Source organism: Hirundo rustica, chromosome 14, assembly GCF_015227805.2.
Source record: "Hirundo rustica isolate bHirRus1 chromosome 14, bHirRus1.pri.v3, whole genome shotgun sequence".
Lineage (NCBI taxonomy): Eukaryota > Metazoa > Chordata > Aves > Passeriformes > Hirundinidae > Hirundo > Hirundo rustica.
In genome coordinates, this window is record NC_053463.1 from 10,689,504 (window position 1) to 10,706,904 (window position 17,401).

The following is a 17,401-nucleotide window of genomic DNA, read 5'->3' on the forward strand; positions in this document are numbered from 1 at the left end:
AAAAATAATCCTTACTCTGTGTGAGTTTTGACCCAGCTGATCCTAACATCAAGTGAGCAGTTTGTTTTTATCCTTGACTTTTTCTCAAGGCCTCATCAGGAATTTCAGAAGAAACATCCTGATGTGCATCCTCGAGCCAATGGCCATCTCTGAAAGCTGGAGAATACCTGGGAGGCACTTCTTTCAGGGCTTTGCAAACAAAGTCTGTCTCTGGGGAAATCCTTACCAAGCAGAGGTAAGTTTTGGGCATGACTTTAATGACAGGTCCCCTGCTGTGCTGAGCCACTCAAGCACCATCTCAGGGTGCAGGAAGAACAGAAAGAGGCTTGGAGGACAGCTATATCCTAGGCTGCCTCTTACACACACACCACCCTCATCTCAAACACAAGTTAGCCTAACTGAAAAAAGACCCTTCCTCTTCCTGAATTAGGCAGTCCATAGCTCAGCCAAGGTACAGAACTGTCTTATTGTCACAGTACAGCTGGTCTGTAGCTGGACAGATAAATCTGGCCAAAATAAGAAATCTACAATTTGGCTCTCCTAGTTCAATGAACATGTCCCTAGGTGAACAATCATAGGATAGAGTAAAAGTCAGAGACCTCAACCAATCCCTTCCAACCCTAAATGCAGATTGGCCAGGGAGGGGCAGTGTTAAGACCCACACCAGTCAGTTGTCTAGATCTGAGAGTTTTGATCTCCCTATATAAGAAGGTTCTAAACAATAAAACATGTTGTTTGTCTTCTGATCAAGAGGACTTGAGTCGTGATCCCTGTCTCTGACCTACGACCACATGTAACATCTTGTAGAAGACAAATGTGGCCCCCCTCTAAGCAGAGTATATCACAGCTTCCCACATCCATGCCAGCCAAACCCTTTCACCACTCCCACTTTACATTTGAGCCTGGTTACCAGTTTTTCCATCTAAGGTAATTAGACAGATAGGTTTCACATACTGTTCTACTGTACCAGGAAAGACAAGTAATTTCTAATGCAGACAAAAAATGATAAGCACTTCACTGAGTCTGTTCAGCTGAACATGAATGCTTGGGTGATTTCCCAACCCAGCTGAAGGGCTGCACAACTATGCAGTGACACAGTATATATCCACCTAAGGCCAGAATGTGGATTACCAGCATGGGCTGGGGGTGGTTATTCTTCCTATGACTACAAAAGCTACACAAGATAAGAAACCACTTTTCCATAAGAGCTCATATGGTGTCTGCCCTCAGCAGTATCTGTCATATAAGGCAGCACCTTGCAGGCCTCATCTCCAGCTAATTCCACCAGATGTGGCCAGAAAAGGTCCAAAGCACTTCAAAGTGACTTGTAGGCATTGGTCCAGAGTCAGCCTCTGCAGTGTCTGTGCTAAGTACCTAAACCCTGTTAAATATAGAACATACATGATGTCAGGAGAAAAATCATTTCAGTCTCAACAAGACCTAAGTACTTCCCTTACCAATAACATCCTGGCAGGAGCTCCCTGTGCCTACATGCAGAAAGGCTGATTTGCTCCAGCATTTGAAACTTCTTCGTTTTAGGTCTAAGAACCATGCCATAGGCTTAAATTTAGGCTAACTGCCATAAGCTGTTCATCTTCTACAATGATAGGAGACAGAATAGGCAGTATAATGCGACAGACTACAGACATATGCTTGGGAGTTACTGAATCTCACAAGCCACATATGCTCTTTTCTCTCAAATTATTATATTATCTATTACTCTTCAGATCACATTAGCAGTAAGCAAATCCTGCAAACAGCACCAAAAGCAGCCTGGCATACAAGCAGTTCTGCATCCACACTCATCGCCTCCTACTTTGGGTGGGAGCAAGGTCAAAGACAACTGAGAAGACAGAATAGGATTTTTCCCAGAGAAAACAAGCAAGTAAAATTATCTTCACAAGTTCACTATGATAACACACAGTTAACAATGGTATTTCCCAGCCAGCTATGCTATTTCAGAAGTGGGATGTGCAGTTTTTGGCCAGAGTCCTGATGTGAACTTTATCTGTAAACATACCACGTCGACAAAGTCGAAATAAGTTCCTCTTCCTTCCCCTGAAACCCAGAGTGTTCCAACCAAAGACTGTGGCTTTGGCTCATCGTCACATCTTCCTACCTGCAAGACTGTCATATGCTGAATACTTTGTTATAAAGCAAAACTCCTTATTTCCCAAGTTTATATTATGCTGAGACATTTTACTAAGAAAACTTAGAGGTCAGCAGTGAGATATTCTGAACAGCCAGCCAGCAACCACAAAATTCATGGCAGGCAAAGGAGGGCCCTGGGAGATTAGAGAGCAGCTATTGAGCTCTGCTGTGCTGGGTCTTCAAAGCTTTTAGAAAAGAAAGTATTGCAGTTTCCATAGCTACCTACATTAAGTATTCACACAAAGCTTAGTCACAAGTCTAGATTCTCATTTCAGCATTATAACAACTTGAGCTCAGCAAGTCTCTGCCTGGACAATGCAAGGCCTCTTTCTTCAATCAGTTGTGCATGTTTAACAGAAAAAAATTAAAGCTTTAGCATGTACAGGTGCATGCTGCATCTAAATGAAGCAATAACCCTCAAATTCATCCGTTCTTCACGTATAAAATACAAGGGTACATGAAGATGCATTGCTGAGCCACATTGCTTTAATACTGATGGAATAAATTGATGATATTTATTATATCTAACATGTAAAACTTTCATGTTCCACAAGTCTCTCCCAAGAGGACCCCAGGGGAGTTGTTTCTAACCCTGCCCAGCACCTGTTTTAAGGCTTACCTCACTCAGTCTTTGCACAACACAGGGCAAGGCAGAAGCAAAAAGCAAGTCAGCCTTGGTCCTGTGACGGCACTGACCGTAGGTGGATGTTTCAGTGCAATTGAATTTTCTTTTACTTTCTCAAGCCAGCTCCATGGATTGGTACATTAACTATTGCCCAAGCAAGTATTTAAGCACTAGTTTATGGTTGTACAGTCATTTCCAGTTCTGGCTTTCAGTTCACCTGCAGTGATCCAGAGTCCCACGAAGTCAGGCCCAAACCACACCCAGCCAGGGTGTGGCTCCAAAGTCAATTCACCTGCAGAGCCACATACTCGTACAACAGCCGGGTATCAACACCAAGTATGGAGACAAACAACACAAACTGAGGGAGGTTCATCAGACAGCTCAGAATTTATTACAGCAGCTCTTTTTATAGTGGGGTTGCATTTCCCAGGTTTAGACAGCAGATTGGCCTGGGTCTTAACACTACCCAGACCCCTGGCCAATGATATATTTGCAATTGGAATCAAATGGGGTTGGCTGAGGGTCTCTCATATAGTTAAAGCTAACCTATGATTGTGTACCCTGGGACTTGTTTATTGAACTAGAAGAGCCAAACTGGGTTTCTTATTATGGCCAGATTTATCTGTCCAGCTACAGACCAGCTGTGTTGTGACAACCAAGTTCCTACACTTCTGAAACAGTTGCCTGTTTCTCCATAATTTTTGCCTTTTTTTTTTCCAGCAATTAACATTCATTTCTTCATCAATAATTCAGAAATGGCACTTCCTTTCAATCCTCCATGTGTTGACTTGGGGCCAATACTCACATGTTAACAAAGCAAAAGGGCAAAGGAGGATCACAGGGAAGGATTATTCTCAGTCTGTCTGAAGGGCATGACAAAACCCTCCTCCAGTCTATAAAAGTAGATTAAGATTGGCTTCCAAAACATCCTACTGATTTTCCATAGGTGCTGAGTTCAGGTACTCCTGTGGGAAAAACACTTTCATCAGCAGATGTCTGCTTTTAGAATCAGGGATTGTCAACACTATCAATGTTCTTGAAAGGCTTCTGATTTTTCTAACTGCTTGTCTCAAAAGCAGATAGCACCCTGCAAGGGAGAGTTAACACCCCAGTAACAGGCTTCCGATAAGTGTAAAACACAGACCACAATTGCCACTGGCACAAAATGTGCATCCTCTCTGCTCCCAGGACACATAATTTCAATACACAAATTGCACCTTTCCAGTTTCATTAGAAGATGCAACAGTTCTCTCTTGTGTACTGGAGCTTTAGACAGAACACTGTCCAAAACAATGATATTTTCTACAGGAAATGGGCAACAAGCCTTCAGAGGAAAATGTAAGGACCCACTGCTCCCTAAAATCAAACACTGATGCACCAATCAAGGACTACAAATAAAGCAATTCTCTATGGAAAGAACATTTATTTTTGCTTTAAAACTTGTGATCCATAGAAATACAATAAAATCAACATGTACACAAAACTTTTTTTTAAAAAAATCAACTTTGGTTCAAAGAAATATTTAACATCTAAACCTTCTGAGGTACAAAAGGCACAAGACCAAGCACCCAAACAAAGAATTGCTCACAGCACCATTTGCACCATTACTACAGAGGGAGACTGTAGGGAGGAAGGCAGGGAAAATGTGGAAATAACTGCAACCAAAACACATGGATGTGTACAATGCCATTTACTTTCTTTCACAGGTGTTACATTTTTTATTGTTCTTTTGTAATAAAGTGCCAGGACTCTTGGAGAAAAAGATGGATCATTTCTTAGAAATGAACTAGAACAAACAACAGTAGAAAAGGAGACAGAAACAAAGGTCTGCAGCAGGCTGGAATTCAGTCAACCTCTGTTCTCCCACAAGGTCTTAAGAATTCATTTCCTCTTTCGTGAAACCATTTGTTTGAAACTGTGGAAACAGGGAACTGGAATTAGTTATCACCATGTACCTAGTGTGGCTATCATCACAACCTAGATGGATAGTTTATAGATAAAAATCTCTCAGTTTGGGGATCCACGCTTATACTTCTCTACTCACCCAAGGGAAAATACATTGAAAGATGCAAAAGGCTGGGGAAGAAAGGATCTTCCCCAATACACAGTTCTGGAGCCAACACTAACAGAGCAGTGTTACTCTGGGGCTTGTATCACTGACAGCATGCTCTGGCGCTCCAGGGGAATACCTTGGAGGCTAGGGGATATAGGTATGGGAATAGATGATATGAAGCTTGAGAAGCTTTCAGCAGGAAGCAGAAATGCCTAATATCCAGTCACTCCCATTTACCTTACAAGGAGCTCTCATCCTTTTGCAGCTACAACTGTGGACAGATCACTGTAGGAATATACCTGATTCCAGCCAAGTAATAATTCAAGTCATTCTGATACTGATAGATGACACAAACCAAGGACAGTCTTATACTTTGTGCTGCCATTGACACAAAAACTCACTAGAAAACCTATAGCTGTACAATACAGCTGCTTAATACTTCATGAGATCAATGGCAGGAAATTTCATTATGGCCAAATGACTCCAGTGGTTGAAAAGGCAACACCCAGGTTATCAAATGCTTTTATAAGAGATTAGTATTTCCGTAGCTTCACATATGAGCCCTCCTTCAGGTTTTGTTTCCAAAGAAGTATTACTTACCCCATTTACACCCTACTAGTACAGGACAAGCTGCATGTCTTGTTCTATAATCCCCCTCACCACTTCTGAAGAGATTGTACCAAAACACTGCAGTTCCCTGTAAAATGAGATCAGATCTGGATTAGTCAGAACCTAGTCAATATAACCAGGTTAAAGTAAGGGGAGGGGGATGCCTATGGATTCCAGCTGCAGGCAGCTGGAAGCCCTTTAACAGATCAGCATCACATGAAAAACTCTTAGTGCTGTTCTAGCTCAGCCATGATCAAAGTACAAAGGAATTCTACTAAGGGCAAGCTTCTAACACTTTGTTAGAAAGAGCTGTAAAGAGAAACTGTTCACTTCATACATTACCAACAAAGGGAGATGCCCTTCAGCCCGTGAGATCACTACAGGTGCAATGAAGTGCACTTGTCACGTCAGCTGACTTTTACAGGGACTGTGCTGAGGGAGAGACAAGGAATAAACCCAAAGGTATAAACAGACTTTACCTTCTTGGGCCATATTGCTGCCCCAAAATCTGGGAAAACTGTAGCTCCTCCAGCTTCTACATCACTCATCTGAGAAAATAAAGTCCACAAACTGTACATTTAGAAGGCTTTTCATACAGTCCCACAAGCTAAGGTGTCCTAAGGCCTGAGATATCCACTTGCACCTCTTCAAGTGGCACTGATGAGAAGGATACACTTCAACCAGCACAAACTACAGAAGCAGTACCTGCTGTTGAAGGATTTTATTTCAGCTGAAAGCTTTTGTCCAGATGATATATATCTAGATATATATTCTCTAGATTATGTATCCTCCACTTCAAATAGCCACTAGAAGTTGTGTACCTGCAATAATACTCTAGACCAAGAGAGAGGACTTCAGACTACACTGGTTTCAAGAATTTCATTCCATTTTATCATCCAATTAGGAAAACAAGTGTCTGTTAAACCACATATTTCCTCATAAATTGAAACCATGCCTTTGGAACTCATTTTCATAATTTAGTTTATGCATCTTGGTCAACCACTTCAAAAACTACATAAACTATTAGAAAGCCTCTCTTTCTACACTGTTTCTATGCTGTTCACCAGCAGTCTTACACAATTTTCAGCACTCTAGGCAGCTCAAGCTTCAACAGCTACAGCTACGTGACTCTACACAAAACCATGTATCTTTAAGCTTAAGCCCTACTACACTGGAATGAATTTAACCCTATTGTATTCATCAGTAAAAATGGATTTATTGTAAATTCTAGACTTAACTCAAAACCCACTACAGTTCCTGGAAATGCTTTCATTAAAAAAGAATGTCTTGCCACTGAATTCAGTAAGCTTTGGGTCAGATTCTAATTAAAAGAAATATTAGTCAGATCCAGCTCCCACTATATTTAAAAACGACTATTAGTACACTCCCCAAGTCTCCACAGTCGCTATTGTAACTTGGATTTATGTTTACAGCAGATGTTTTTACCACTCTGGTGTCCCCCTGATTGGTACAACAAAAGGGCATCAGATGCCACGGCTGAACAGGTTTTTGCCCCTTCCAACTAGAAAGCGTGTGCATGCAGCCTTGCAAGTTAATACGTGTCTTAGCCACACAACTACTCTTTTTAGTAAGGGTGTTGGCACATGTATGATGTGTTGTGTGTTTTACATCAGACAAACAAGGGCAAATTGCCTTTGACCATGTACAACTGGCAGAAAAGATGGGTATTGTTCCTTCTAAATCAAAACTCATCCCAAATTCTGAGAAGCAAACAAATTAAAGACTGACTCAATTTTAATTTTCAGTCTTTTCACAGTAGAGTATTTCACAGCTACTCATCTTCCTCCAATTCTTGTTTTGAAGATTATATCCCTCCCCTCCATATTAAGTTGAAAGTGTTTCTGGTTCTGTTTTGAGCTGCATTTCACTCTCAAAATACAACACCAGCCATCAAATTTCAAATTTGGTGACAAAATATTTAAGCTGTATCACTCAAATCTTAAACACAGAAGATAAGGTGATCTTAAAGATATTGTAGGTATAGGGTGATAGATGAAATAGTGTCAGAAGACTACTGTGAAAACAAGGCCATTATTCCCAGTGGCAGCTGTGTTTAGGATTCCAGTGTACATGGTCTGTGGGCTGTATAATGCATGCAACTAATGAATCTTTCCAATCTGCATTTGTAACCTAGTTGCACCAAGTTTATCAGCTCTGCCTCCCTCTATTTGTTGGAAGTGGCAGCTGTGCTGAGCAACTGAGCAACTCTGGTTTTGCCACACAGCTGAGAAAGAGGATGACAGACCACAACATCACGTGCTGTCGAACAGTGGTGGAAAAATATGACTATCTCACATTAAGTGGCTGATAGTCAAGTTCTCCCAAAGCTTACCACATGAGTACCCCGAGTATTTCCCTCCGAGAAATAAGCCAAACTCTCCTCTTCCCCCATGGAATCTAATTAAGTAAAAGATTCCATAGCAGAGTAGCCAAAAGGAGAAGATGGGTCCTATATTCGAATTTTCTGCTCTGAGGTTAAATACCACCCACATTCTATCAGTTCAGATGGGACAGCACCTGATGCTTGCAAGAATAATGAAATCCCTACTGCCAGATGCCAGGAAATCTCTACAAATGACCGACTGCACAAGCTGTAAAAAGATGCTGCTGAAGTTACACTCAATGCATAAAGGATCATCATACTTACATAGTTTAAAAAAGTGGCCACACGATTTCCAGTCCCTAACCGCTTGAAAGCATCTGGCTCATCTTTCTATAAAATTAAATGAGAATAACTGCAAATTTCAAGCTCCCAGACAGCAGACAGACAGAGGTACTTACATAGTTAAGAAACGTCGCTAGCCTATTTCCTTCCGATTTGAGTGTGCTGTCAAAGGGTCGCTGCAACAGACAACAACTTTAACCCGGGTTCCAACCAGGCTCTCACCAGAGCTGCCCATGTGCAGCTCTGCAGAGATCCTCAAGCCCAATTTAAAGAGTTGGAATAGAAGGGGACAGCTGATACAGGGCAACATTAAAGCCATCAAAAGTTGCAGCTAGGGTGTACAGCTGCATGCACAGAGCACTCGGATGTGACGGGGAGAAGTTGCACTGAACAATTCTGAAGGGAGAATAGAAGCAATGCTTTCAGGGCCTGTGGCACAGATGTTAGCCAAGTAAGGTCAACAACAGGCCATTATTGTTCTGGGCACTGATCCAAAGTCAACAACTGATGCGAATACAAAAAACTAATCTTCAGTGGGCTTTAGATAACACAGATTCTTGTAAATGTAGCAGCTCGAAGAAATACTGTCATGAGAAGAGCAAATGCATATTTTGATAGCAGACAAAACTATAGAGCAGTTTCAGGTGGTTGCCTGTCTAGGACTAAAGACCACATCAAAAAGATCAAATTGTCTTTAGTCTGTAAAAAACACTGAGTTTCATTTGTTGAAGTTGAGATCACACTGGTGCCAGTGTAGAAGCAGAAAGAACATCTAGAATAACAGTGTCTTTCTTGCCTTCAAAAAAATGAGATCAGAAATTTATTTACATTGCTAATACTCAGGAAGTCACTCCAGTCAGGAGACATCAAGGTGCATTTTTACACACAAAAGCAATAATGTTCAACATTTAGAGAAAATAAATCAGTATTGAAAAAAACAAACAGCAAGGAAAACCACAGAAACCGTGTCTAAGATGTCATAGTTCAATCTGCTTGAAGCATGTTTTAATAAACAAATGGTCTTTCCTGAAATGTGTTTATAAAAGCCCCAAGACGTCCATACGCAAATCCAATCCAAAAAAGCCAACAAAAGAACAGTGAGATACAGGGAATTCCCTGGTTATTGTCACTGCTGTGAAACCCAGGTAAAACTGTGAATTTCTCAACTTCAACAGCAAAAAACTAACTTGAACAACCAATAAAATCTCTAAGTTGGAATAGGCAGATACTGAAGTGCCTCTATTTGAGAGCTGCAAGGGAACAAGAAGCTTCAAGGCTGATCAGAAGCTGGGGAGACACAGCAGCACCTGTATTTCAACACAAAGTCTGTGATGCACAGAGAGCCTGCAGGACCAGACCAAAACTGTGGCAACCGCTGCAACTGCCTTGCCTCAGCTGACAACTGCAGCCAAGGTTATATTCCAAGTGGAGCTCTGGTCCAGCTCCTAATCCAAAAGTAATGTCCATAGTGGCCAATTTGATGCCTGAGGTCCTCGAGTTCAAAGGCTTTGAAGATAATTTAAGAGCATTTGCTCAACTCAGGAAACTAAGCAGACTTGATGTTAAGAGGAAAATTTGCAAAATGGGCCAAAGCTAACGAATACAAGCTTCCATAGTGTTAAAACTTAGATTTTTTTTCTTTTTTAAACAGTGCTAAGTTGGGAGGCTTCAATTCTGCACTCAATTATTGGGTTGTGTACTCTGGCTGCAGCAATCCCTCCTACCAGGTAAAACCACTGTGACAATCTGAATTATGCCAGATTCCACTGAAATACCACAGAAACCAAGGCATCACATGGATTTTACATTTGAAGTTACCAGTCACTACAGCTCTTCAGTACACTAAGCACATCCATGAACTCGTTTTAAGGTCATTAGTAAGAATCTCTTCTTTTCTGCCACCGCAAACCAGAGCTGTTCTTTGCCAGGCAGAGCCCTCTAGTGCCTCATGAAGACCCAGCACCACCACCTGTCCCTCCACCTGGGCTGGAGCACTGCCCTCAACACCAGCCCAGGGAACGCTTCTCAGAGTGCTGCAGCCACTCTCAGGGGTCTGCCAGAAGGGCTGGACAACCCATGAGGATTTCCATTATGTTTGCTTTTCGAGAGGAAGGTGGAAGGATATCTCCTCCTCAGCCAGCTGCTGCAAAATGCTTTAAAGCACCCAGCAAAGCAGGGTTTGGACAACATCACTGAACTCAGAGGCCTAATGGAACAAGGCAGACTCATAACCCAGGGCATGCAGACCTCAGTGTACAAATAAAACAATGCAAAGAGCACATTCAAGTGCTGCATGACTCTTTTAGTGTCTTCTGTACTGTGTAAGGAATCAAGGTCCCAAAGGTAAGCAGGGAGATTTGTTCATTATTCTCTTGAACTTTCAGCATCAGAGAAGGCAGTGCAAAGGCTTTTCAGAATTCATAATCCATCCATGCAACAGGACTACATATTAAATACTCGAACAGAAAACACTTTCAAAAGTTCTCTTGGACCAAACTGTTCCCTCCTCCCCACCCCAATAAGAAATAATTGCAAGTGTGATCTTACCCTAGAAAAATCAAAGTGTGGTTCATACTGCCCTCCCATTCCGTAGTTGGCAACCTACAGCATGGAAAGGAAGCACATAAATATCTATTGAACTGCAAGTGACTGCTGCAGAATGGCACTTGCTCTCAGAAATCCAAAGCACGCTCTGAGAAACAGCACTTTGTGGCAAGATTATTATCTATAGTACATTTAATTTCTTTTTAGATTGCCGGAACTGAGGTACGCATGCAAGAAACAACTTGCGTGCTTTTCTCCCTTCTGTAGCTCGAGGGTTTGTGCTTATCACTACAACAGCCTGTTTAACATCCAGCTGTGACAGTCCCACCACACTCTTGCTTCCTTCCTCTGAAGGACAGGCAGATGAACGTGTGCAGCTCCCTGTGGATCCAGCATAGGGGACAGGACTCTGTGCCACTCATGTATGATCTGCTACATACAAATGCCTCTCCAGGATCACAGAAAATTAACTTAATAGCATTTCTTCACTTACTTTATGATCACATAACATGCTTTAGTTACTTTGAGGCTGCACTTAATGTGTCTCCCAGATCACTACACAATTACCTGGTTTTTATAGATAGCCTGTAATCAAGAGTATTTCAATCTGGCTCTGAAACAGGAATTCAAGGAGCACAGAGGAAGAGAAACGGTGAATGGGCTAACCTACAGCTATTCTGGCAGTGCTATACTACTGGCATTCTTCTCCCCAACAGCCATCCAGAGATGAATTCATATGAGACTACAGCAGGACTACAAAAAAAATATCTGGGTCTTAGAAATGTTGAACTAGGACAGAGAGTAAGCTTTTGCAGACTTGAAAAATAAGCAGCAGATTTGAAAAATAAGCAGCAGGCACCTCCCTCAGAACAAATGGGTAAATCTCAGATTCCTGCATGACGTTATATTTTTTTGATATCTCCACCCTCTTCTGCCTGGCACACGCTAGGAAAATATCCATCTGCACCAGACCATCCTAACCAGCAGCTAATTCCACCAGGATGAAGCCAGTGCACCAACCTGCAAGAGCTCAGCTGTTTTCACTGTTAAGCCTGTGATCTGCTGCATTCTCTGATTCACCTTGGCCACAACAGGATCATCATCTTCTTCCAACCATGAGCTAAGGGAAGGATAGCAACACGTTATTTCACAAGACCAATCAGCACATCCCATTTCCCAAGGCAGAAGGATTCTTCTGCCCTTTGTCAGATGGCTACAAGAGCCATTTTCCATGCATTTCTTGGGGAAGCTTCGGTTATATGCAAAGCAGTTCAAGTTTTCAGACACAGTAGGTAGCAAACAACAGATGTTAAACACAAAAACCATGAAGCACATCCCTTTTCCCTGCTTACCTCTTGGATACCCTGTAGCTAGCCACTGTAAGGACACCGGTTTTGGGATCACGTACTGTGGCTCGTGCCAGCTGTGCCAAAAAAATCCCAAGGGGGAAGAAACACATCAGCTACAGGATAGAAAGTTTCTTACATCTTACCAAAAGCAACACCTGATTTGTCCAACTTCAGTATCTCACTGGATGAAAGAGCTTCAACCTAGAACATGATCTGATTTCATGCTAAAACAACACATGCAGAAACAAGTACAATCCATCACCTGCATTTGATCCTGGAAAAATAGTCTGATGGACTGCACAAGCCATGATATATTGATTAAATCCATGAGTTGCTTGCTGAACAGGTTTTGAAGGCACTTTTTTTAAACAGCTGGAGTCAATATTAGCGAGAGGGAACAACAACAAAAGTTAACAACATATGAAGTCCAAGTTCCTGGCAAAGATAAAACCATTGGATAGTCCATGAATTTAATCAGACTGCTCCTCATGTGGACTAAAAACCCAACCTCATTCCCAGACGTAAAACAACAAGTGAAAACTTCTACAGAACAAGTTACAAATGATGGGACAAGCAAATCCCATTTCTACCAAGTGGTAGAAAACTCCCAAGGACAACATTCAACACTCCCATGCTCAAATTTTCCAGCTGAAAGAACTAGCCTGGAACACCTAGTTCTGAGACAGTTTGAGGTGTTATTACATTATGAAGGTAACTGCAAAAAGCACAGCACACCTACACATTTTAAATACTGAGTATCATCACATTTAGACCATATCACCAGACCTGTAGGGAAAAAAAAAAATGGAACTTGGCAAAACTGATAAAGTTTCCTGTGGTGTCAGAGTGACAGATGACTGCTAACAATACACCAGCTCACTTTGGTTTCATTCTTGCAGCTGAGAACAAGAACTGGGACACTCCTTTCTTTGACTGTAAACTCAGACCACATTTAAATTTAACTCCTGCCAACCACACACTCTCTAAATCATACCTCTTTTCTTCCACCTAATTATAGGTCAGAGAAAGCCTTTTTATTTGCATCTTCTTCAGAGAACACAGTCATTATTTCCTTCATTTTTCCTCAAAAAAGTCTCCAGCCAGCTTTATACTCCATGTCAGCTGTCTTGTCCCTATACAAGAGTTCTTGGCACAGCTGTTGCTGTAATTCTGACTCACTGTTATTTTGTTCCACATTTTGCCTGTACAAACTGTAACAGAAGAGCCAGGCTGACTGAATGCTGTTCTTTACTGGTGCAGTGAAGCATAGCTTTGGGGATATATATTTTGCTTCCCAAGCTTTTCATTCTGCTGCCATTTTCAAGCTTTTATATGCTTCCTTGATTTCTACACCTAGCATATGATCTAAATAAATCAGAACTCAAATAAGCCTGACTGCTTTGACATTATTCCCTATCTGCTCCATTTCTCCATTTAAGACACACAATCTACATCTCAGTTGGTACAAGAAACTGATAGATGTGAGGCTTCCTCTCTCAGGGTGGAGAAATCTGCCCTGTAAGATGCATTTGCTTTCAAAAAGCATCATAACACCCTTCATTGCTCAGAAGCTTCACTGATTGTTTCAGAGTCTATTAATAATAAAATAAGTACTCATTTAAAATAAAATAATACTCTATAATTTAGCTTAGCAAGCTAAATTCCTCTTAGTTCCTTCTGAAAATCTGCACTGCTGAAACCCTGCAGCATGAGCTCAGATACTCCTGTCTCCCCTCTTCATGCCATATTCTTGCAGGTAACATTAAGAATTTTGGGAATATGGTTCTCATACTATGATGGCAGACCTGCCTCAATCCTATTCATATCAATAGAGCTAAGAATTTTCTTGACCTTCCCCAGCCAGATCTGATGGATTGCCTGAAAGGCTGGATCTACTTTTTGGAAGTTGAATAACAGTGATTGCATTTTGCAAAACAAGCATAAAAAGCAATTCAACTGCAGCTACTCCCAATCACATACAGATGTTCTTTCTCTACAAAACGTACTGGCAAGTGTAAACTGCAGATAATGTTGAGGTGCTTGGACTCAAAAGTAAAAATTTCTTGCAAATGCATTTTAGAATAAAGAAAGTGGTCATCTTTCTGACCCTCAAATAAAGTAACACTTCCCAGTTCTGTCTAAAAGCTTCCATGATTACCAACTAAAATTTCCAGGCTAAAACTAAGCTGTATTTATTAAGAACCATCTCATCACAGGATTTGCATTTCCCATTCTTTCAGTAGTACTGAAGAAATTAAAGTTATACCTGCAGCTGAGCTATACATAGGTTTAGAAAAAAACACTCGTAAGAAAATAGTTGCTTTTTTTAAATTGACAATTTTCATCTGAGTCTTAAGGCTGTAATATTTACCTACTTTTCTAGCAACTGACTGTAGTTCTACACTACATAGATTACACGAAAAATTCCTCTAACATTAGTAATATTAGTAATATAAGCAAAATTCAGAGACCAAGAATTAAGACTTGAATAAAGTATAAATAAAAACTCTGAATAAATATAAACTTTGAATAAAAAGGAAAAACCAAAAAAGTAGCTGTCTTTAGACAGTGCTTTTATTTGATAAAATAGATTAACTGATATGCTCTATGTGAATGCTTCCATTTTATCTGAAGCTCTTGAAGTTTTCTACTATGATGTAATAGGAAATTTTTTCTGTTTAAGGAAGTGAGAATCCTCACTGAGACAGGAATGTTCAGCCAACACTTCCATAGCTGTCTGGTAGTCAGAGAAGACCAGGTTCACAAACAACCCAAATTATTAATGATCTTGGGAAGCATCAATTTCTCAATCTGTTTCTAACTATTTATGCTTACATTTAGAAATACTCACAGAAGGGTCAATCTTCACTGGAATTTTAGTACCATATTTCATAGCAGTAGCCTGAAGAGTGCTAAAATGAAGCACTCCTCTATAATTAAATATTCGTTCAGTTTTACATTCTGCTCAGACCTGACAGAAAAACTAAGGGGGCATCTACTACTATCACACTGCCATACTACTTTTTGCCAGAAAGGTGGCAGTTAGGCAGGAAATTCCACCTCCAGAAAAAACAGATAATTACTAGCTTTGCAGGAGGTAGCTGCTTTTTTTTATTGTGTACAGAGTCACCAGAACTCACACCACGAGTAACAGGGAACATCTATGGTTTAGAACAGAAGCAGTGGTTTCTAGGATACACAAACAAACAAAAAAAACCCCACCAACCTCAAACCTCTAGGTATTATTCTAGCACAACTTACACTTTTTTTGTTTCAAATTCTGTTGAGACTTGGGCTTTTTAAATTTCATTTAAGCTTGGCTCCAGTTCAAAAGGCAGACTTAAGGCATATTGCACACCTACTCCTATCATTTTAAGTCAGCCATTTATCTTTTCAAGTCTAATCTCTAATTTCTTAAAGCCATTTCTAAACCATTGTCCTAGGTTACAATGTAAAATGTGCCCAAAGTATGTATTCTATCACCATCTACATGAAATGTTGTTGTGCACCACTGTTTCCCGTGCCCCCTCCCTCCAGACTATCTTCTGTTAATGGCCCATCAATACCGTTCTGCATGACTCATAGATAACTCTCCCCAGGAGCTATCTCTGTTTAATAGGCAATCAAGGACCCATTGCAAAACTGATAAAATGATATCAGTCCATTGTGAGATGCTCCGCCCAGGGGGAGGAGCCAAGCATTCCCACCTGGATATAATCGGGGCCTTGGGACAGCACAGGCAGCCTTACCCACTGGATTCCCAGAGGACAAGAGCTACCAGACCTTTCTGCAAGAACACTGCTTCAACAAGACCACTTCATCTGGACTGCCACCACCACGGTTTCAGGTTGTATTCTGACTCTGTCAGTGATCTTTTGTACCATTGCATGTGTTTTATTTTATTTTACTTTTTTTTCCTCTCCTATTAAATTGTTTTTTTCTGACTTGGAGTCTCTCGCTGGTTTTGCCTTCAAGCCAGCACATATATTTTGGCGCCCAACGTGGGGCAGGAGGTACTGAGAAAAGTCAGAATTACAATTTTGTAGTGAGGAAAAAAGAAACAGCTGTCCGCTATGATGCTCAACATGCTTTCATATATCTTATACCTAGCTCTCTACATTTTCCCACACATGGGGCAGTATTTGCCGGTCTTAATGCTCATGTGTAGACCAGGGTATGGTACCAGAATTGCTGTATTGGTCTATTATGTTTATTGTATGATAACCTCTGAGGCAATGAGCATCATTCGGAATATATACTCTATTTTGTGTTCTTGTCCTGGTCCAGAATGCTACATCTGGGCTCTCAATAATCGCACCCAGCCCCTGTGGGGAGGGGTAAAGAATGATTTTTTCCAGTCTTTTAGGTATGGCACAGCAGTTTTCAAAAGTATTGAGTTCTCTCTAGGTGCCAAGGACAGCATAATATTGTTGTTAGTTCTGCTTTGCCTTCTCTGCACGGCCTGCACCATGTTTAGAAATCAAACACTACATGGGGTGGTGCAGCGTCTCCTTGAGGAGGAGGGAAAAAGAAACAAATGCAAAACAACGGCATCCGTGTCTACACAAACTGTCGTAGAGGAAACAGGAACCGCATCTATGCAGACTGTCACAGAAGAGAAAAGAACCAAAAACAGGGCAACAGTTTCTGCATCTACTCAGACCATCACAGAAGAGAAAGGAACCAAAAACAAAACAACAGTTTCTGCATCTACTCAGACCATCACAGAGGAGAAAGGAACCAAAAACAAAGCAACAGTGTCAGTGTCTACACAAGCTGTCACAGAGGAGAAAGAAACCAAAAGTGCCATCAGCATCTCCACACAAACTGTCACCGAAGCAGAACAACCTAAACCAGTGGCAGTTGCCCCTGTTCAGAAGAAGAAATCAAAGAGCAAATCAGTCCGCATAATGACTGATGAGGATGTGGCAGGACCTTCGCACCCAGCAGAAGAGACAGAGCCAGAGATCATCACCCGCTCTCTATCCCTGGGTGAACTGCGTGACCTGCGGAGGGAATTCACCCGCCAGACAAACGAGTCCATCCTAACCTGGCTGCTCCGCATCTGGGACGCTGCAGCCAATGACACCATTCTGGATGGAAGTGAGGCCAGGCAACTGGGATCGCTGTCTCGGGATGTGGTCATTGACCAGGGGATCGGGAGAACCCAACAAACTCTCAGCCTCTGGCGGCGACTGCTAACAAGTGTGAGGGACAGATACCTTTGTAAAGAAGACCTCCAGGTGCACCAAGGAAAGTGGAGCACAATGGAACAAGGTACCCGATGCCTGAGGGAATTGGCTGTGCTGGAGATCATTTTCTCAGAAGACGAGAGATTTCCTAAAAGCCCAGATGATGTCCAGTGCACATCGCAGATGTGGTTG

General features: G+C 41.5%; 1 protein-coding gene across 6 annotated transcripts in view; it reads right to left on the reverse strand.

The window, feature by feature from the left end:
• Positions 1-4,179: 4,179 nt before the first annotated feature.
• Positions 4,180-17,401, reverse strand: part of P4HA2 (prolyl 4-hydroxylase subunit alpha 2) — a 33,550-nt gene continuing 20,328 nt past the window's right edge. For 3 of the 6 annotated variants that reach the window (XM_040078303.2, XM_040078305.2, XM_040078304.2), the window contains exons 10-16: positions 12,021-12,091; positions 11,689-11,788; positions 10,672-10,725; positions 8,107-8,172; positions 5,918-5,986; positions 5,430-5,526; positions 4,180-4,691 (exon numbers count right to left, since the gene is read on the reverse strand). In XM_040078303.2, coding sequence (XP_039934237.1) covers positions 4,621-4,691; positions 5,430-5,526; positions 5,918-5,986; positions 8,107-8,172; positions 10,672-10,725; positions 11,689-11,788; positions 12,021-12,091 — 528 coding nt within the window. In that variant the 3' untranslated portion in view covers positions 4,180-4,620. Of the gene's footprint in view, positions 4,692-5,429; positions 5,527-5,917; positions 5,987-8,106; positions 8,173-8,240; positions 8,301-10,671; positions 10,726-11,688; positions 11,789-12,020; positions 12,092-17,401 lie in introns of all 6 variants that reach the window. The other 3 variants (XM_040078309.2, XM_040078306.2, XM_040078308.2) reach the window with 3 other exon arrangements.